This window comes from Pantherophis guttatus, chromosome 1, assembly GCF_059756535.1.
Source record: "Pantherophis guttatus breed Tessera chromosome 1, ASM5975653v1, whole genome shotgun sequence".
Taxonomy (NCBI): Eukaryota; Metazoa; Chordata; class Lepidosauria; order Squamata; family Colubridae; genus Pantherophis; species Pantherophis guttatus.
Window position 1 is genome coordinate 108,447,901 of NC_142063.1, and position 23,043 is coordinate 108,470,943.

The 23,043-nt window shown below is 37.9% G+C and overlaps 1 protein-coding gene across 2 annotated transcripts in view; it reads left to right on the top strand.

Annotated features, from left to right (window-relative positions):
* The first annotated feature begins 426 nt into the window (after positions 1-426).
* Positions 427-23,043, top strand: part of CDHR5 (cadherin related family member 5) — a 30,043-nt gene continuing 7,426 nt past the window's right edge. For both annotated transcript variants that reach the window (XM_034418610.3, XM_034418611.3), the window contains exons 1-12: positions 427-534; positions 1,460-1,647; positions 9,541-9,591; positions 10,762-10,854; positions 11,664-11,762; positions 12,491-12,601; positions 12,974-13,144; positions 14,255-14,345; positions 16,982-17,079; positions 18,007-18,216; positions 19,875-19,991; positions 21,649-21,721. In XM_034418610.3, the coding sequence (XP_034274501.2) occupies positions 456-534; positions 1,460-1,647; positions 9,541-9,591; positions 10,762-10,854; positions 11,664-11,762; positions 12,491-12,601; positions 12,974-13,144; positions 14,255-14,345; positions 16,982-17,079; positions 18,007-18,216; positions 19,875-19,991; positions 21,649-21,721 (1,381 nt within the window). In that variant the 5' untranslated portion in view covers positions 427-455. The remainder of the gene's footprint in view (positions 535-1,459; positions 1,648-9,540; positions 9,592-10,761; positions 10,855-11,663; positions 11,763-12,490; positions 12,602-12,973; positions 13,145-14,254; positions 14,346-16,981; positions 17,080-18,006; positions 18,217-19,874; positions 19,992-21,648; positions 21,722-23,043) is intronic.

A 23,043-nucleotide genomic window follows, 5' to 3' on the forward strand; every position in this document is an offset into this window, starting at 1 on the left:
AGTTGTAGGTGCTTCATCCCTGGAGGTTTTTAAGAAGAGACTGGACAGCTACCTGCCTCAAATTGTATAGGGTCTCCTGCTTGAGCAGTGGGTTAGACTAGAAGACCTCCAAGGTCCCTTCCAGCTCTATTCTGCACAATTCTGATTGTGATTGTGTAATCATTGAACTTGGAAGAACTGCCCACTAAGCAGATGGCCAGTGATGGCAGCAATAATCCGCCCTGCAAGGCAAATCAAACTGACAAATGCTTTCAGCAAATGATAGCAGTAAATAAGTCATAAATAAGTGAATCAATAAACTGGGATGCAAAGGTTAAACTACTGTGTCAGTTCACAGTAATTTGCAACATTATTTCCTCCTTGAACAGTGAAAGGAAGATGCATCGCGACAACACATGAAGAAAACTGGATGGACTGTTTTCCCGTAATTCTTGGATTTGTCTCTTGTCTGCTTGATGGCTTTTCTCAGGCCGTTTTGTTCTTGTGTGCTCTTCCTCTTGCTATCAGTAACACAGGTTGAGACCCAGAATGCAAGTAAGTTGCTAGGGATGGGCAAAACTTTCTCTATAGGATCAGATGTTTAAATGTGGTGATTGGGAATTGCTTACGTTAAGTTATTCCAGCACACACATAAAATAATTGAGACTCTTAATGTACAAATCTGAATGTGATATATAACAAGCACAAACATATTCACACGTGCACACATCTGGATTTATTTAAAAGAAATGCTGATCATGTTCATAAGAGTTTACTGTCTTGAAAAATAGCATAAAGACAGTGCTTTGTCAAGGGAGATATATGTGTGTGTATATATGTGTGTATAAGTATATATATTATATATATATATAATTTCTAATATTGTAAATATTTTACCAGACATGTTAACTGGTTAGATTAATAGTTTAAACTTTAATAAAAGTTTTCAAGAGTCTAGACAAACATTTTAAAACAACACCTCAATTTCAAAGGTGACTATGTTTCATGTTTACTTAATGAGTTATATAAACAATTAATTTAAAATAATTACATGAAAAAGATGAAAGGATGTCCATACTGCTTATTTCCTTAGATTTAGATTGTCTACGTTGCAAGCTAGTAGATGATTTCAGAAGGAAGTTGACAAGCTAATTGTCCTCTGACACTACATAGGCTTTGACATGCATGTACTTGGATATCATGTTGGATAAAATGATTATTAGACAAGTATTTACCAACTTTCCCATTGCAGTGAGATTTGGCATAAACTCATCTCAAATGATATATATTGGAATGGAATAAAATTAGGGCTTCCAGAGCAAGGCTCTAAAATCCACTAGATATAACATTATTTTTGCTGCCATCTTCATCTAATAGCCCTAATAAAATAGAAGCTACATTCAAAGTGTGAATTCTTATGACTCTGTTTATATAAATTAATGCTTCTGCCTATATAATCTATTTTCTTCTGTTTTATCAGTATGTTCGGCAGACAACACTTTTGTGGACATAATGGAGAATAATAATCCAGGGTTGGTGGTGACTAACATTCATGCTGATCCTGGCATTATAGTCACAATTAAACCTTCTACAGAAGCAACTTCTCCCTCTGAATGGTTTGAAATAAAGGACTCACAACTCATCCTGAAAAAGTCTGTGGATTATGAGGTAATAGAATTGGGGGGGCTGAATGCCTTAAATCCAGCAGGAAATGGATGTCAGGGAAGCCTTTCCAACCTAGCCCTCCCCAGATGCACTGGATCTTTAATCCCCTTTTGGGAACTGTGGTCCAACTTTTATAGGGAATGCAAGCAGAGGTGGTATTCAGCAGGTTCTGACCAGTTCTGGAGAACCGGTAGTGGAAATTTTGAGTAGTTCGGAGAACCAGTAAATACCACCTGTGGCTGGCCCCATCTATTCTCTGCCTCCCGAGTCCCAGTTGACCGGAAGGAAATGGAGATTTTACAGTGTCTTTCCCCTGGAGTGGGGTGGGAATGAAGATTTTATAGTATCCTTCCCCTGCTATGCCCACCAAGCCAAGCCCACAGAACCAGTAGTAAAAAACTTTGAATCCCACCACTGAATGCAAGCTTGGGAAAGGTTGATCTATGATTGGTTGGTCAGTCAATCCCATGATGGTATTGGGGTGTATATGTATAAAGACTGTGTAAAATGCAAGTGAATTGACACAAGGGACACACAGTAAAACTCTTCAATAGTAAGACGTAATTAATACGTAGGTATTAGTAAGTACAGTATAGCACATGCTTTGTGCTTATCTGTTGTCCCAAAGTTATTTTTTCTAGCCCAAAGATTGTAGATAAGTGTCAATGCATCTTGGTAAAGTTAGTTGAAAACTCCCAGTGTTTCCTCCTCTCTGTACAGTAGGGGGGGGGTTCCTACTTACCTTTACTACCAGTTCGCAGCGGGGCCGTGCTTGTGTGCTTGTTTCTCTAGCGCACTCTTCTACACATGCGCAGAAGCGTTTTGATGACGTTGGGATTGGTGGGCGGAGCCTCCCACCAGCTTTACTACCGGTTCTATAGAACCGTTGTGAACCGGGGGCAACCCACCACTGCTGTACAGGTGTACAATCTACCAAGTTTAAAGAAAGTGGAGAGGCCCAAGGAAGAATTTAGCTCTTCTGGAAGGCATATGGCAGTACCAAGCCTCACCTGCCTATAATGTGAGGACGCCTCTGCCTTCCTAAATGACTCCAATGACTATCTGCAAGGAAATCCCTCCCAACTGAGGTGATTCCAATATTGTAAAGCAGGGGCAATGTGGATAACCTAATACCTTTAGCCAGGATGGTTAAAAATCTAGAGAGGCTCCATTTTTACAGCATGCTAAATTTGGTTAAGGTTAATTCTGGCTGAGCTTTTTGACTCCAACCCATCTATCACTTTTTGTGAGCTCAGAAGATGAATTAATTCAGTTAATGGTTTTAGTATGCTCTATGAACACAATCTATCAGTGGAAAGGATTCAATATGGGTAATCCTCCACTTACAACAACTCATTTAGTGACAGTTTGAAGTTTCAACGGCAGTAAAAAAAAAAGTGACTTATGACAATTTTTTACCCTTATGACTGTTGCAGCATCCCTATGGTCACATGATCAAAATTTAGATGCTTGGCAACTAAGTCATATTTATGACAGTTGCAGTGTCCAGGGATCATGTGATCCCCTTTTGTGACCTTCTGATAAACAAAGACAATGGGGAAGCCAGAATCCCTTAACAACCATGTTACTAATTTAACAACTGCAGTGATTCACTTAACAGCTGTAGGAAGAAAGGTCGCAAAATGGGGCAAATTCACTTAACAACTGTCTCACTTACTAACAGAAATTTTGGGCTCACTGGTGGCCATAAGTCGAGGATTGCCTGTTCTTCAAGTGGAAGATCTCAAAGGTGCTCAGTACCTCTCGTTCTTTTTGCTGTCTGAGTCCAATGAAAACGACTTTGCATACCAAGAGTGTCCCATGTGCTTTTTAGGTATATATAAGGCCACTGAATTTCCCTAGAAGTGTACTGTATGAAAATTTGAAACTAAGCGGCATGAAAGCTCTTTATCCTCTCTCAGAGTTAAACATTATCCACCCTTGATATTGTAAGTCTCGAGCCTGCTTATTTTTGTACTGAGCAGTGCCCCCAGTGTGCTGGGCGGTCCAAATGGAAATATTTTTCCCTTTCATCAATAGTCCCTGCTTTCCACTCTTGAAGGTTTCAAATAGAGGCACAGAATAGGAACAGAGATTCAGAGACCCGGAAACCTGGAGTAATTGCTAGATGGACTGCATTCTTCTATGAAAGAGTATAAATCTGTAAAGACCAGTACAGAAATAGAGAAACTTAAGATATTTTCCTCGCTGCGATACCATTAGAATGCATTCTTTTTTATTTCATTTACTGTTGAAAAGGGAATTCAAATTAAACTCAGAAAAAAGAAATAGGGAGAAAGAATAAAAAGTACAAAGAAAGAAAAAAAGAAAAAAGTAAGGCAAAGGAAAAGAAAAGAAATATGTAAAAATTGACTTCCAATCTTCATCATAACAAGTAAAAACACATTTGATAAGTCTTCACCCAACCCCCGATAAGACTGCAAACAAATATCTCTTCTTCCTATAACCCATCCTTTCTATATGCAAAATCATAAATCATCAACTTTTCAGTCCTGCTGTCAGCAAAAAGTCTATAAAGGACTACCAGAGTTTTATAAATCATGTTTTATTTTAACATTCAACTTTATATTCTTTTACTTCTGTCCATCTTGATTTTTAATAAATTCAGATGTTGTTGTAGGATTTGGCCTCTTTTCAATTTTTCTTTTTCCCATCACAGAACCTTCTTTAAAGTTTTAGCAAACCTCCTGTAAAAAATTATACAGATCATTGTCTTGGTTTATCATTTGTATTTTCACATTGATTTTCAAAGCTTTAACCAGCCTTTTTTAACTATCCAATAAAAAAATCCTTATCAGGGTCATTCTCTTAGCTTGCCATTTGTAATTCCACTTTAATTGCCTTCTCCAATGTGTAATTCACACTTTTTTTGTATTTCAACCTGGATTTTCAAAACTTTAACAAACTTATTTTGTGTATCCAGTAAAAGGTCCCTTATCAGAGTTATTCTCTTCATTTATTATTTGTAATTCCCCTTTAACTGCCTTCCCTATCTTCTTTCCAAATTATTTTATTAAACATGTTGGATAAAGCTATAAAAGATAATATAGACTAAAAAAGAGAACAAAAACAAATACAAAAAAAAAGAAATATATAAAGAAAATATCTATCCTCCCTCCTCCCCACAAGAAAAAGACTTCCTGTTTATTCTCTTCATGGCAGACTTACATAAATAAGTCTGTATTATCTTCACCTCCCCTTAGCTAACCAATATAAACTCTTCATTGCATAAATAACCATCTCTTAACAACAGGCAAATCAAATAAGTAACATTTTCTTCAATCCAGTAATCAGGAAAACGTCCAAACAGAGCTTTTAACATTAATTAATATGTATAAAACTCATCATTCCATATCTTGCCTCTTAACTATAACAAAATCCCATTTAAAAGTCCTGAAATGATGCTAATATCCTACTGTAAACAAAATTTTAAAAAATTCTTTAGCGCTTTAAATAGTCTCTCTTATAAATCCACCACAGGGAAATGATCCCCGTTATTCTTGGGGATTTTTTTCCCTTCTTAATTTTCAGAACCTCATCCAGTGTATCTGGTAACACATTTTTATTTAAAGTCTTGTTCATATCTTCCTGAAATAAATTTTGCTGCCTACCTCGTTTGGTAACATCTTCATTTTGGAACAAGTTGTTCTCTAGCAGACACAACTTAATTGTCATTTCTTGACACAAAACTCTACGCAATTCTTCAAAGATATCTCTAAAACATCATTATAGACTGCTTGTTTTATAATTCCAATTTCAAAAAGAATTTTTCTTTTCCACAAGCATAGTTTTTTAATATAGTTTCAAAATTTTAATATTTAAGGTCCAAAACTCTTAACATTTTCTGAGTCCTTAAAACTTTCTGTTGCCAAAACTTTGTTTACATTTTGCTGTCTGTTTTAAGTTAATATTTATTCTGAAAGTAGATCTTTATATTCTTATATTGAGGATTGAAGATTCACTCACCTGATGTTTCCAGCTTTGTTACTCTGCACTACTATTAATCTTCTCATCGTTCCTATCACTCATGTCCTCCCACTTATGACTGTATGACTGTAGCACAACTTAGTGTCCTTTGCAAGGTTCCATTTGCAGCTGAAGCAAAATGGCAAATTCCCCCATCTCTCAATCCCCCCCCCCCTTCACATACAGGAGATCACTGTCTTGCATTCACTTGTGAGAAAAAGGAACGTTCATCAGGAGAAAGGTGATGAGACCGCCTACTACCACCAATAGCCTCCCACCGGCCGGTACGCTCCCATAGAGAGGGGCTCCTCTGGGTGCCGTCGGCCAAACAATGCCGACTGGTGGCCCCCAGGGGGAGAGCCTTCTCTGTGGGGGCACCTACTATCTGGAACGAGCTCCCCCCAGAGATACGGAGGATCCCGGATCTGCGCACCTTCCGCCGCGCTTTAAAGACCTTATTATTTCACCAGGCGGGCCTGGCCTAATTTTCTCCCTCTTTTATAGAAGATTTTTAATTTTTAAATATCTTTTAGTATTTTATATATTCAATTTTAAAATTGGTTTTAAATAGTTTGGGGTTTTAAATTTGTCAGGGCCAAAATTATTTAATTTGATTTTATTCTACTTTTAAATTTTGTATGTATGTGTTTTATTGTTTGGCTGTGCACCGCCCTGAGTCCTTCGGGAGTAGGGCGGTATAGAAATCAAATAAAAGATAAAGATAAAGATAAAGATAAAGAAACAGTTTGTGCAATCTTGTGTCACTCTTTGATCCACAGATGGCAGCTCAGCTTGTTGGCAATGCTGTAGTCAATCTGCCATCTTTCCCATGAAGCCCTGCCTTCTCTAATCCATGCCTTTTTATTATCCAATATTTTCTAATTCTAGTATTTCTGCATCAGATTTAATATCTTCTGGACATACAGTAGTATATCCATAGAAGCAGACATCATTGCTGACAATTCTGATTCTGTAAATACTAATGTTTGGCCCCATTCTTCAAAATCTCTTCAAGTATTTCTAATGTTATAGGATCTTGTGTTATTTTGTAAATACCCACACTAATAAAAAAAAAATTGAAGGCATTTATGAGCATGAGCTGTGGTGACGCAGTGATTAGAATGCAGTATTGAAAGCTAACTCTGTCCATAGCCAGGAGTTTGATTCTGATCAGTTTGAGATTGACTCGGCCTTCCATCCTTCCAGGATCAGTAAAATTAGGACCCAGATTGTTGGTGGCAATACACTGACATTTGTAAAAAAATCTTTAAATTCTTAAACTTACAGTTAATTTTTCTTTTATTAAAGAAGGAAAGTAAACTCTCCAGATAGCTTTTCAAAACTGTTGTTCCAAAGATTTATAATAGAGTATTGAATAAAAAACTTTTGATTAGAAAGTGAGGTTAGTGGACTCAATGTCCTTTGAAGGGTTCTGCTGCGATTGAGAGCATAACTGGTCCCTTCATCTGGTTCTCAGACCCACAGCATCCTCATAAGAAGCAACTCTCCAGAGCACATGTGGGTGATATCCCATCCTCTTCTTTTTTTTCTTTTTTCTTTTGGATTTTTATTGAATAACATAATAGTACAATTCAATATTTTCGGTTTGGCTACGTTCAACCATGCTATATACTTATATAAATAGTATCTAATAGATTACATAAATATTTTAAGATTAAGATATGAATTACTTATAAGTTATTACTATGTAAATTATGATGTAGATTATTGCTTAAGATACATAGATTACATAAATGGTTTGATACTATCCCCCTTAGTTCAAATTAACATTTACATTTATTTTCCAACCACCTATACCACATTTCCCATACCGTGTAGAATTCCGAGTTCTCGTTCTCATTTAACACATGTGTTAGCCTGCACATTTCTGCGCATTCTAATATTTTACTGATTATCTGCTCTTCTGATGGGCGTCCTTTCTCTTTCCATTGCTTTGCATATATTAATCTAGCGGCTGTGATGATGTGCGTGATTAAATATTTCTTTTTCTTCCCATATACCCTTTTTGGTACTCCCAGGAGAAAAGTCTCTGGCGCCAAATTAATGTTTTCCTCTATTACTTCTTGAATCCATCTTTGTATTGTTCTCCAAAATTTTGTCGCTTCAGGACATGTCCACCACATATGGTAGAAGGTACCTTGACAGTGGCCACACTTCCAGCACTTTGGGCTTGCGTTCGGGTATATTTTTGCTATCCTGGATGGCGCTAAGAGCCACCTATACAGCATTTTATATTGGTTCTCCTTATATGTTACTGCTCTTGTCAATTTGAGGTTACTATTCCAGATTGCTTCCCAATCGTCTAAATTTATGTTATATCCGATATTTTTCCCCCAGGCAATCATCTGATCTTTAACTATTTCTCCTTCCCTATCATATTCAAGCAAATAAGAATATAGTTTGGCTAGTAATTTATTATCTACTCCCATCCATATCTTGTCAAATCCATTAATCCCCATTTCTAAACCACATTCCTCCTTATCCGTTTTGTATTGTGATTTAATTTGTAGATAGGGCCACCAGTCAATATAGACCCCTTGCTCCTTCAAGGCCTCATTCGTTTTAAGATTGCCACTATCATCTAAGATACCTTGATATCTAAACATTTTCTCCATGCCTAGCATATTCGGATAGATCATTGCCTCCATTGTGGAGGTCCATTTCGGAATTTTTGTGTAGTGTGCATGTCTAATTTCCTTTCAGGTCTGCATTAATACATCTCTGATTTTGTGCCTATGGAAGTACGTCCCTGCCCCTTTTTCTTTGTCATCCTCTTCTTATCCAGAGAGGTTCTGAAGAGTTAATCTATTTACAGCATTTTTTGCTGCAGTCATCATATTTCCTCTGTCAGAGATGTGTTTAAGTTCCCATATCTCTATTGGAAATCCACTTGTTTTCCATTACAGTAAGACTACAGTTAAAACAATTGATGCAAAATATAGTTTTTCAAAGCCTCAGCTAAAATGATTTATATTTTAACCAGCTAAAAGTCTAATTTTAAATATGGAAGGATTGCTGTTTGTTGATTCTTTAAAAATGGCTGAAGGTAGAGCAATTTAAGAGTAGAAGTTCTGTAGTGTATATCTCTCTCTTATATCCAGATCTTTGAATGGAGAATTATTGTTCTTCTCCCTTATTGCCTATCACACAGGAGTAACAGAGATCATGAACACAAATACATATACAAATGCCTGTAAAAATAATACTTGGTGAAGCTGCTAGTTTGAATGGAAGAGTAGAAATCGGCTTCTTACCCTTTAATCGCTTTAATCTCAAATGCTCAACTCAGGATCACCTGTGAATGGATCATCTCTTCCCTGAGATATCCAGATGCATGTTCAATTGTTAAGCAACCTCTCCACTTCTGTTGCACTGAAAAAACAACCAGTTTCTCCTAGGAGATAGCTTTTACTTATCTTCACAAAAACTAGGGGAGAGAGAGATTGAAACTGCTGGATCTTATGTATGTTTTACAAAACAGGGCGGGAGATATTTTCCCAAGATCAAGGACAGCAGTTTCTCATTGAAAGCTGTTTCGGGGGGGGGGGTGAGCAGATGACAGAAAGGTATTCAATGCTGAACAAAATGCATGGCATGTTGGCTCTCAGGGACCTCCATTTGACTTCAAGGGGACAATAGATTTTTGGAATACCAAGATGTGGTGCTCTTTAGAGTGCCAGGATGCTGGATATTAACAAGCATTTTCTCTCACTATGGCTATGCAGCTTTTATTTATTCTGAGCCCTGGTGAAATGGCTGTGTAGATGTAAAGAATAGTGATTCTATCACAAGGCCCAGGGAAACCAGCATTTGCAAGGAATTATATGTGTAAAAAATAGTTGTGCTACAAAGGGTTGCTTTAAATTAAAATATTTATTTTTAATGCAGACTATAACGTTACTTCAGCTGGAACTGATATGCTGGAAAGCAGATTTGCAAGTGAGTCATATTTCAAATTTCCCTTTGTATTATTAGTCCTGCCAAAATATAATATATTGGAGGAAACGTCTTTACATGGTTGATAGTGGTCCTATCGATAGAACAACCTTCTTCATCTTTCTTCCCGGTAGGCTGGACTTCATCTCCTCTAGTCCCTCAGCCAGGATGACTCACAGTTTCCAACAGTTATACTGGCTGAGAATTGTGGGAGTTGAAGTCTAGCACATACAAAAGACAAATTGAAGAAGGTTTTGTATCAAGAGTTACATATACAGCAAAACATATCTTACTGTGTCAAGAAGTTTATTATAAATTTATTTTCTCTTCTATGCTTTGTATTATTGGCATTGGATGGTAGAATTTTGTACAACATTAATGCTGCCCACAAAGAAAAGATCCTCCTCCAGTTTTCTGAAGAATTAGAAATGGTTCAAGAGCCAGAGCTGATATAGATGGACTAAGAGTTGGACTCACTTGGATCAATCCTGATTCCATCGAGTAACAGAAGTTTTCTGAGTTTCAAGCAGAGGTTTTTTTTTTAGCCCTAAATGGACAGTGAAATAAAGCATCTCTTCTACCACTAAAGCATAATCCTTTTTAATAGAATTGCTTGTTTCTTAGTCCCCTTTTTTTTAGAAAGGGGGGGGATGGATTGTGAGGAAACATAATATGCAAGAAGTGTAGATAAATGATAGTTTGGAGAAATAATGGGTGTTTGCCTTTGTGAGTTCCTTTCCCTAACACCTCTCTGCTGGAGTCTTTGTCAAAAAAAAAAAGTGAATATAGATGTTAAATCAGAATTCAGAGTGCAAAAAAGGGGGGGAAATAGAGTATATGATGATGAAATCATCATTTTCAAGCTTTTGAATGAAAAATGTATATTAGAATGTGACGCTGTGCCTCTTTTGGGTCACAAAATACCTTTTTCAGAGACACATCTGGCCAAAGTAATTTTGACCCAATTTAGAAGGAATAGATTCCAAAAGAGAGTTTCTTCTGACTGTGAAAGAGAAGGACGCAGGAATTCAGTCAAGACCTTAGCAGGGGCAGAGGCAAACTTTTGAAGAAGCAAAGGGGGGAGGGGGAAAGGCTAACCAGTCTGCTCTTGCTTTTCAGTGTTTTTGAGCTTGAAATCGACCGATAACCTTCTTCTACTTTATTTGCCCCTAGGTAAAAAGTATCATTGTTTTAATTTCAATTCAAAATGAAAATGATAATGAACCGGTGTTCAAGCAAACTAACATCACCGTTCACGTTCCTGAGGTAAACCATTGCATTCGTATGTCCCCTGAGGATGTAGTAATAAGGACATAATTATAGTTCCGATGAGCCAATGACATTGAGAGAATAATAATTTTGTACAAGCAATAAATACATGTATCTATGTATCTTTACTAATGTAAAGAAAGGTGCAAAATTACATTCACAAAATTACAGTCACCAAATGTATAAAGCTTTTTTTTCTGCCAAGAAAGATTATCGTATGTGCATTGCTACTAGGTGTTGCAGCATCACAGCAAATTAGAGCAATAATTTGGGGAAAAAACATTCAAGACACTATATACATTTATATCCCACATCTTCACCATCTAATTAGTTGTAACACAATTCAAATTTCTAGGCAGCTGTGATTCTTTCTAAGGATTTTATGCATCTCTTTATTTTAGTATGCCTACTTCCTTTTATTTAGCAGCATTTCCAAAAGAATAACATCACAACATTGTATGCTATTATTTGTAAAATATATATCTTTTGCTGATAAATTTTTGTCTCTGTAAAATATCAGGTTCCATCCCTTTAATATGTAATCCTCAAGTTATAATCATTCATTTAACAATGGTTCAAAATATTACAATGGCCTCAGCAAATGTGATTTATAGCTTTTTACCACCTAATCTTTTGCTCAGACCACTTCCTGGATATTTTGTTCTGAATTCATTGCTCTTTTTTATTTTTCTGGGCGGCATTTTTGGATTTGGAGCTCCTGGGTGTTTAGATAACATTGTGCATGTGTATGTGTATTTCTGTGGATCAATGAAATAAACCTCTAAAGATACATTTTCCCTTTTCAGGATACAAAAGTGAACACAACTGTCGTACCTCTGGCAAACGTAACTGCTTCTGATGCTGATCTTAATACAGTGTACTACAGCCTTGAAGGAAGTACATCAGTTAGTATATAGTTTAACTGAACTCTTGAGATGTAAAATATAAATTCAGTTAGATCAAAGGCTAAACTTCTTGACAATCAGTCTTCCAAAACAGGACACAAATGATTGCCTCTTTTTCTACTTAGACAGGAGAAGTGAGGGATCAGTACTGAAAAATTGTCTCATGCCAAATGGCTTAGTAATTCCATTATCAGATAGCACAGTACCACACGTGCGTGTTTCTTTTCTCCACGAAGTGGACGTGAAAAGAAGCATTTTTCAAATGGAAACAGGCTTAATCTACAGAAAGGTCATGTTAGATAAATCATGGAATGTATCAATAAGAGCATTCAGCCACGAAATAAGGTTTTGGGGTTTTTTTTGGAAGAGAGTAGGTTATTTTCCCCTGATAAATTAAGAAAAGTCCAACTGTAAAATGAATTTACATTGGGAGAGTTTCTCCCTCCAATATATTCCCTGCGCTGTATTATTTTGCTAATCAATATAATTAATACCTCTCAGCAGAAGAAATGTCCTAAAAAGATTTTAAAAATCCATCAATATATGGACAGTTATATTTATTCTGTAGAAGGGAAGAAAAACAGTATAGAATCTCTGTGATTCACTTTTAATGAGGTTGGAAATAAGACGACAAACATATACTTAGCTCAGAATTGTATGTGTCATGTATTATTTCCTGTAATACCTGGAATTAAACTTGGCATTCTCTCTTTCTTGTTAACTGATAGGAAGCAATGGACTATTTCAATATACAAGGAATTAACAACCCACAAATTTACTTGCGTAAAGCCCTGGATTATGAAGCAATTAATTTTATGAGATTTACTTTAAGGGCCATGGTGAGTTTTATTGTAAACAAAATATTTGCACGTTCTATCATCTGCTTAATTTTAATTCTGAAGCTGAAACTGCTAATCATGATATCTGCCAGTTCTGAGACGTTTAGCTTAAGTGTTGAAACAGGAAACATTTCCGCATTGAAAGATGGTTATTGCAGAATTGTGCATCCACACCATGGATCATATGAGGCTCTTCATCATTCAATGTTGGCTTTTACAGAATAGGGGATATAAACCATGCCATTTCTTGGATCATCATCTATCCAGACGGCTTTTGCAAATGCATTAGAAGGGATTGATCTAATTCTTCAAGATACTTTTTAGCCGATGAACCTTCTCCAATTTGTTCTCCTTTATTTTTCTGTTGTGTAGGATGGAAGTGCTGATGAGGCAGGGACACACACAGCCACAGCCACAATATCCATATGGATTGTACAATCTGATCTCAAACCTCCCTGGTTTCAGCCATGTACTGCCATTGGAGGCGGCAAAGTGTGTATCAGTCTTGGCTACACCAGCAAAGTCAATCTTTCAGAAGAAGTGGTATGTTAACAAGATGCTTAGACTGGTTGCCTACCTAAAGTTGCCTTGTTTAATATGGGTTTGTTTCTCCTTGGGCTTGTGTTGCTTTTTTCATTTAAGCTCCGAGGATTCAAGTTATAACAATGCTGTGTCTTGGACACAGGTACTCAGTCTGCTTGGTTGAACCCAGAGTCCAAAAAGGGCAACAGCCAGAAAGATATGTACTACCTTTAGTAAGAGAAGTATTTGATGTAGTTAAATTTTGTGAACACAGAATGTTTCCATGATTTACAATTCAACCATCTGAGTCCTGATTACTTTTGTTGTTGTTGTTCTCCTTCTTGCCAGATTAGTTCATCAGGAGACCAAGATGAATTTTTGCTTGGGTGCCCATAACTTCATTATGATTTGTTGTAGCATTCAAACCAGCAGGTTTAGGGCAGGGCACATATCTGATGATGTCCCTTTGACAAGTCAGAAAGCTAGAGGTGAATGGACTGGAAGGTGGCAGAGAAAGTTGACATGAAAGAACAGAGGCTGAACGTAGAATCCTCAAAGGCTATGTGTTCCTAAAGAGTCAAGAAATACAATCTCACTGTGAAATTATGAAATTGGGCTGTCTTATTTCATGAATCACTCTATGGGTTCCAATAGACCTGAGTTTGAGACCAAATCTATAATGCATCATTAAATCCCTTCCCCACCTGGTCAGGCAAGGAGGGTATTCTGAAGCATTTTAACTGGTGGGGTTCCAGGAAGAGAGTCTTCTCTACTGTTGCCCCTGTCCTTTGTAACATTCTCTCTCCAAAGGCAAGGCAGGGCCTCAGTCTCCTGGCCTTTCAGAAATATGTGGGTCTGCTCTCTTGCTTGGGGCTCACAGAGGAACACAACAGCCATGGGGCTGGTTAGCATCCTAAAGATTCTCCCTCTGCCTTTTAATTAAATTTTAACATTGGCTTTTAATCTCCTTTGCCTCCTCTATACATTTTATAAACAGTTTTGATGTTTTAATATTTTACTTGTATACTGTCTATGAAGAGAAGGGCAAGGACTAAATTTGATAAATAAATTTAAAAAATGAACAAATTACTGGAATTGTAAGGAAATTATTTACTTTTATTGTCATTGCAGAGTGGGCCACTGATCTTGGAGCCAGGACCCCTCTATGCTATTGATGGGGATAAAAGTTTGAATGAGAAAGTAATATATGAAATTGCTGCTGGTGAGTAGATTAAAATCCCCCCTTTTAATCTAAATTTAAAAGTAATTTAAAAATCAGGTACTGATTTTCTAGACTTGTTACTTTCAAATATAATCCAGATTCAGGGACAATGAAGAAATTATTTAATAATAGTGCCGTATTTCTACATATATTCTCCAGACAGCTAAACTATATGGAGTTTCTCAAGTATAAAATAGAGAAAATTTGTAATCCAACTTCTTGGAGTCAGACTATCCTCATGAAAACTCTTAAATCCTCTCCTCTAAATGTCTCCAAATCAAGCTGTTGAACTTTATTAACCAAATGACTGAATCCCACAGTGTGATTTCAGGATATTTTTAGAAGGATTTGGGCTTTAGAGATTGAAAATAAACCCCATTCCCACTCTTATTCTTAATCAACTGCTCCCCTTCCCAAACACCCAAACTGACAAATCCATTTTGGCACCCAGTTTCAGCAGTACCTTCTCTGCAGATGAAGTGAGGGGGGCAAGTGTGATCCATGGTTTGCCATACCCTGTAATATACCACATATTACACATATAGTTTGCACAATCCATGACGTATTTAACCTGGTTTGTTCTCACAACATGCTATTAATATCTCCTGTTTTTCAACTACAATGACTAGGGCCACACATATACTAAGACAAATCAAAAACATTACATTATAGCTGGGAGTGTGATGTTGGAAGTGAACCACATAGCTATGGATAGTTGTGTTTCATTTGGTTCAAGTATCTTCTACATTACATTTACTTCAATCTGTACTTGGAAGCAATTCAGCAAAAGATGTTGGAAATAATATTAATACATTGGATAATATCTCAAACCCAACAAAGCAACAAGTAAAGCAAGCATTTATTCAACTTCTAGATTTTAGGTACATCTAGGGTTTTTTTTCTTCCATTTGCATTTATTACTGAACAAACACCAGCAGAATGATACCAATGTGGATTTTCCTAGGACTTAAACACACAAAGACATAAAATGGCAGGCAGAATCTGTGTAATTATTTTTAGGGTCCATATATATAATTGGTGCCAGTTTGATGCCCTTGAAGTGATATCCCGGTGCCTGGAGGCCGTACGGATCTGGATGGGGAGGAACAGGCTCAGGCTCAACCCATCCAAGACCGAGTGGCTGTGGTTTCCGACGTCCCGATATAGTCAGTTGATGCCATCACTGACTATTGGGGGCGAATCATTGGCCCCCACGGAGAGGGCTCGCAACTTGGGCGTCCTCCTGGATTCACGGCTGTCTTTAGAAGAGCACTTGACGGCCGTGACCAGGAGGATTTTTCATCAGGTTCGCCTAATTCGCCAGTTGCGTCCCTTTCTGGATCGGGACTCGTTACGCACGGTCACTCATGCCCTCGTCACCTCCCGCCTGGACTATTGTAATGCTCTCTACATGGGGCTCCCCTTGAGGAGCACCCGGAGGCTCCAACTGGCGCAGAGTGCGGCCGCGCGGGTGGTAATGGGAGCGACATGGCGCTCCCATGTGACACCTCTCCTGCGCGAGCTGCACTGGCTCCCGGTGGTCTTCCGGGTGCGCTTCAAGGTTTTGGTTACCACCTTTAAAGCGCTCCATGGCTTAGGACCTGGTTATCTACGGGACCGCCTACTACCACCAATAGCCTCCCACCGGCCAGTACGCTCTCATAGAGAGGGACTCCTCCGGGTGCCGTCAGCCAAACAATGTCGGCTGGCGACCCCTAGGGGGACAGCCTTCTCTGTGGGGGCACCTACCATCTGGAATGAGCTCCCCCCAGAGATACGGAGGATCCCGGATCTGCGCACCTTCCGCCACGCTGTGAAGACCTTTTTATTCCATCAGGCGGGCTTGGCCTAATCTCTTCCCTTTTTAAACATGTAAATTTTAATCTGTTTTTAAATTATTGGGGTGTTTTAAATTTGTCTGGGCCAAAATGATTTAATTTGATTTTATCTGGTTTTTTAAATTTTTTGTATCTATGTTATTTTATTGTTTGGCTGTTCACCGCCCTGAGTCCTTCGGGAGTAGGGCGGTATACAAATCAAATAAAAGATAAAGAAAGATAAAGATGTAGTGATAAAGGCACCAGGCTAGAATGTGGGAACTGGTGAGTTCAAGGTCCACCTTAAGCACAGGTCACCATAGGTCTGCATTTGGGGGAAAGTAACAGTAGACTTACTTGCCCCTAAATGGAGCCATTGATGTGATAGCATCTGAGTCATCTCATTTTTAACAAGGCTGCCCCAATCATTTACAAAGAGAGAAATTAATGGTCCTGTTAAAAATATATCCTAGTAGAGTCACATATTTTTCCAAGCCAGGTTTCAGTAGAAGTAAGACAGGCTTTGAGAAAAAGAAATAAATGAAGGAATAAATAATTGGCCATTCTGTAATATTAGGTTCTTTGAGTACATCACAATAAAGATAAAACTAAAATACCTACCAAATAAAATATAAAACTAACATGAAAAACCAGGATTCTTTGCCTGTCTTGGAACTGCACTGGATTTAATGCTAACAAGCATGGGTATCTAATGTACAATTTCACAATCTTGTGCATGACACAGTTCAAGAAGCTTCATCCTACTCTTTTTGTACTAATCATGCATGCCAAATATTTTCTTTTTCCAATTGTGTTTAGGAAATGATAATAACACATTCAAAATAAACAGAGATTCTGGAAACATAACCATGACTCAGCCTGCAAACACCCTGAAGACATTCATGTTGTATATTGTGGTAAGTCTCCTGATAATGTTAGTATGTTGTTAATAAAATGTGACTCTTCAATATTTGTTTGCCAGGAGGACATACCGGTAATTAGGAAGGCCAGAATTCCCAATATGTTGCCACAGGTTTTCTTGGTTAGGAACAGAGACAGTTAAAATCCAACACATCTAGAGGGCACTTGATTGGGCAAGGCTAAGCTAGGTAGTGAGAAATAGATGTAATGCCTATTAACTATATCCAAGATAAATAAAATTTAGAACTTTCTGTTTCCTGAACATCTTGTCAGCTCTGAGTTCTTGCCATATCCTGCTATAACACACAATGAAACAAATTAATGATGATCTAATTAAGGCCAAAACCTACCCAGATATCTCTGATGGTTTTTATAATGGGCTAATTACCAATTAAATATTGTTGTTGTTGTTAATCATTGCACAGTCAGCCAGATGTTCAAACTGGGTCTGGCATTTTTGTCTATGTACAATATTGAGTCCTTACCAAGGACCTGGGATAAGCAGATTTGGATGGTGTTACAGATATCGTCATAGGATGGAAGCTGTTCCAAGTAAAGCCGCCTTCAAACAGCTTTATTATTATTATCTCTTTTATTCATTAAACATGAAACAGTCAACTGAGTTTTTTATTATTATTATTATTATTATTATTATTATTATTATTATTATTATTATTATTATTATTATTATTATTATTGAGAGTTCTGATGATATGATGAGTGGGCTCCTCTGGTTCTCTGAATTGGGGGTTCCTAAGAACTTCCTCACAGTCCCTTCTGCTGTTCCTTCCCTTTTGGGAGGATCCTTTTGATATGCTACCTTCACCCATCTTTGTTCCAGAGAACCTCTTCATTTACCTCACATTAAAATTTTACATTTTAGCCCTTAAGAAGATCTGAGTTCTCACTCTCTCTTTCTCCAGGCTTCCCAAGAAAACAATGCATTCAGATACTCTCAGACCACGGTGAAAATTGATGTTGTACGGAAAAATGATAATCGACCCTACTTTGAGGAAGCCGTTTATCTGGGAAGAATGTCTGAGGCCCAGCCTGCAAAGTCATTGATCATGAAAGCCAACACATCGTCAGAACCCCTGCAGATCTTTGCAGCAGATGATGACTTCTTGCCAGATGTTAGTCATTTCAGGATCTGTTGAATATCACAGGGAGCAAACGCTGTTAAGATAGCAGTTATGAAGTCAGTTTCTGTATGAGATTGATGTGAGAAACCTATATTGGGGTAGAGTGTTGTACCTATTTTCAGATCCCTTCCGATGCATTTTTGTTCTGGTACCTGTCAAACCTTCTTATCTCTACAGCAGTTTTCTGCTGCCTTTTGAATTTGTCACTTACAAAGAGGAAAAAGATAGGAAGGACATCCTGGTCAGAAATGTGGGCACAGGAAAAAAATGGCAGCAGTGGTCAGCCTCACTATTTTCTCACTGTTTTTGCTTTATGATGGGTGAGAGCAGGGGTGAAATCCAGTGGGTTCTGACAGGTTCTGGAGAACCGGTAGGGGACATTTTGAGCAGTTCAGAGAACTGGCAAATACCACCTCTGGCTGGCCTCAGAGTAGGGTGGGAATGGGGATTTTGCAGTATCCTTCCCCTGGAGTGGGGAGGGAATGGAGATTTTGCAGTATCTTCCCCTGTTATACACACCAAGCCATGCCCACCAAGCCAAGCCTACAGAACCGGTAGTAAAAAAATTTGGATTTCACCACTGGGTGAGAGAAAAAAATGAACCTTGCTAACTGAACCAGGGGAACACATATGTTGTTCCACCAAAATGTACTTCAAGAAGAGAGAGTTGGTGAAAAAGCACTAAGGCCCTTTCAAGAGAGATGGAAGAATTTTAGGAGCCAAAGGGTAGAACAAAGCAGACATTCCTACAATGTAAAATATATCCCCTGGAGCAGGAGCTGAGCTAATCATGAGTTAATCATCTCAGCTTCTCAAGCAAACTACACTACACTGATAGGGTCCCAGGAGCAAGTATTACTAATCATAGTTCCACTGGAACAGCCAGGGGTGGGCTCTATCTACCTTTACTACTGGTTTGCAGTGGGGCAGCGCGTAAGCGCAGAAGCATTTTGATGACGTTGGGGTCGGTGGGTGGAGCCTCCCGCTGGTTTTACTACCGGTTCTATAGAACCGGTGCGAACCGGGGGCAACCCACCACTGGGAACAGCCTTTTGTGAAAGGGGTAACATGATAGCAGTGTTCCAATATCTCAGGAGCTGCCACAAAGAAGAGGGAGTCAAGCTATTCTCCAAAGCACCCAAAGGCAGGACAAGAAGCAATGGTGGAAACTAATCAAGGAGAGAAGCAACCTAGAACTTAGGAGAAATTTTCTGACAGTTAGAACAATGAATTAGTGAAACGTCTTGCCTCCAGAAGTTGTAAATGCTCCAACACTGGAAGTTTTAAAGAAGAGATTGGACAACCATTTCTCTGAAATGGTGTAAGGTTTCTTGCCTGAGCAAGGGGTTGGACTAGAAAACCTCCAAGGTCCTTTACAATTCTGTTGCCCTGTTATTCAGTTGTCAGATAATCAAAAAGGTGGCAATTATCTAATCAAGCTGGTGAATGCTGCCTGGGGGATTATGGGAACCAAACTTCTTTACTACTGGGGAAACCAGGTTGCAGGAAAGTCAGAAAACTAATCCAGATCATATATAGGATATTACTTAGGATGCTCACTACATAATCAATTCTTTTAAACAGAATTTACTTAGTGAAGCCATTTGTTTGATTAAGTCCTGATGTAGATTTTTGTTCACCGCTTTTAGAAAATCAATCCTGATATCAAATACAGAATACAAAACAGTTCAGATTTCAGAGTTACTGCAGAAGGATTTATCCAAACCACTAAGATTCTGAATGTATCATCTCATATTAACCTTTGGGTAAGTAATTTTTCCTAAAATTATTGTACATTTCTGTTTAGTTTGAAGCTTCCACATGACACTGTTGTCTTGAGTTGCTGTCTTTACTGTCTCTCTCATTATCATCTGTCATTTCAAAATAATTGATTTAAAATAGAGGAAAGACTAACTTGACAGAGGAAAATAATTTGACAGCCGTTAACACAATGCACTAAATCAAAGCCAAACAAGCTACTTTAAAGTGTAGTGCAATTTATACACTAGGTAGTTTTATTTATTTTTCAACAATCTAATGATCTAACATTGATCAATGTAGATTTTCAGAGTGAAATTAAACTTTGACCACATTATGGGTAAATAATATGATTCTATTGTATGCAGATGTGTGCAAATATTTGAAATAACAAAGACTCTGCAGGAAACATTAATGTCTGTCATTATTCTATCATTGAGTTTTTTACTCCAATGTTAATCATTAGCTGTTAAAAGGTTTTTCAAAAATCCCTATATTATTGATTAAAAAACATACATGGTACAATTCTAAAGAATTCAGTAAGGATTTAAATGCTGTTAAGTAGTCAATTAAAACAAAACAGAGCACAAAAAGACTTTTATCAGATGTATTTCTAAGAACAATGAAACTATACTGGCAAAAACTGCAGTGAAGATTTCTATTTCTCATTTCATTTTGCAGAATACAATCAAGTTTTATTTTAGTTGCCTTGGCTTTATACCGCGTTTCCCCCAAAATAAGACCCTGTCTTATATTTTTTTGAACCCCGAAATAAGTGCTTGGCCTTATTTTGGGGGATGTCTTATTATTTTGGGGCACATGGAGCAAGACGGGGCTCCTCTTGCCGTCTTACCTGATTTCCAGCTCTGTCTCCCTAACCCTAAACAAAGGAAATGGCGGGGACCGGCTGGGCATGCGGTTAAATATTTTCGGGGAGGGCTTATTTTTGGGGAGGGCTTATTTTCCAGGGGGGGCTTATTTTAGCGCATGCACTCAAAAACCCAATTGGGCTTATTATCAGGGGATGTCTTATTTTAGGGGAAACAGGATAGTAAATAGGAAGGAAATTTGAATAATCTCTAATTCAATTTGACAATTCAGAAATCTATTTGATTTGATCTGACACTTCAGTCATATCAATTTAGTTTTCTGAACTAATTTGAAAGGAGAAGCACTGGTTTGTGTTCAGACTGAGGCTCCAAATTAAAGCTTTGCATTGTTCTAATAAATAGAGCCATTACCGAGTTCAAAGAACATTGTAAAAAATATGTCATTGTAAAAAAAAAAACCCCAGAACTATTTTTTCAACCTTTTATTGAACCACCTTTGGTTTTAAATATTTACCGTATCTTCTCCAGAGATTGAATCGTGAAATGAACATTATGGTACTCCCACTGCATGCAGTAGAATCACATCACTGCGTAGGTTGTGCAAAACAGAGATAAACAAGAGAAGCATTGGTCTCCATATTCATAAACATGATTTCAGCAAGTCTCCTTTGTAATGCCCAGGTCTTGCATATAAATGGGGTGGGGAAGGGGGCAGTATTACCACCATCTCTGCCAGATGTAACTAGATCCAAATGAATATGTTGCCTTTTTTAATGGACTGATAAAATTGGCACATGTGTGTGCAAGGCTAAAACCTCCTTTCCTGTTTGCACAGGCCATTGCTACCGACATCAGTACTCTGGAAGAAGCAAGCACCCTGATCTCAATAGATGTCACACCTTTGGCAAGTATGTTGGGAATGCTCTCTTTATGCAGATAAAATTTAGAGATGTAGGAACCACAGAGATTGCTGAAGCACATTAAACAAAAAGTCCACCCCTCTAACTTCAGCACAACCATGTGCTATGTCTTCAAGATATTTTCTCTCTCATATCCTAACTACACTTGAGGCAGCTGGTAGTTACATATAGCTATTCCCATTTCAAAGCGATATTTTCTCCCTGTTCCTAATATAATTTTTGCCATGGATGAGATCTACTAAGCTTCATTGAAACAATAATTGGAAACTAATCAAAGTGAGAAGCAACCTGGAATTAAGGAGAAACTTCCTAACAGTGAGGATGATTACAGTAACCAGTGGAACAGCTTGCCTTCAGAAATCATGGGCGCTCTATCACTGGAGGTTTTTAAGAAGAGACTAGACAGTCACTTATCTGAAATATTATAGGTTCTCCTGCTTCAGCACTGGACTAGAAGACCTCCGAGTTCTATTCTAATCTGTATCAATGCTTGGAGAGGCTCCGTTTCTATACTTTGAAGCATTATCACCAGCCCCCACCCCACCCGCAGGGGTGAAATCCATCAGGTTCTGACAGGTTCTGGAGAACCGGTAGCGGAAATTTTGAGTAGTTTGGAGAACCGGCAAATGCCACCTCTGGCTGGCCCCAGTGAGGTAACCACACCTACCAAGCCATGCCAACAGAACTGGTAGTAAAAAAAATTGGATTTCACCACTGCCCCCCACCATCCCTGTACATAAAGCATTTCCAAGGGTTAAGAGAAATTCTCTTTTCTATAGGAACAGGCCAGGCATGATTATTTCTCTTATTTTGTTGTTGTTGTTTGTTTGTTTATTTATTAATTAATAAATACAAAAGAAAATAGTAGGAAAGATAGGAGAGGAAAAAAGGAAGGGAAAGTGTAAGAAAAGAGGGGAGGGGGAGAAAAGGCATTTACTTCTGACTCCCTTTGGTGCAGTAGAATAATAACATCGAACCTTGACTTTTTACTTTTACAAAATATTATAAACTAGCCAGTTCTATAACAACAAATGTATTTAATTGGTAAAACCCAAAATCAAAATTTCAATTTTTCCCACCTTGAGCACAAAGTCCAGAAGAAGGCATAATTATTTCTCAAAGATAATCTAATATAGAAATGTGGTGGGGGAATTAAAGAGAGACTGGCTTCTAATTTTACTCAATTCATTGGTGGTTTGTTCACCAATTGTTCCACCAATTCATTGGTGGAAAGCAATCCAGCCCTTACACTAAATCGACTCCCTCTTTTGTCTTGGATTGACATTGTACAACCTGGGATAAAGATTCTG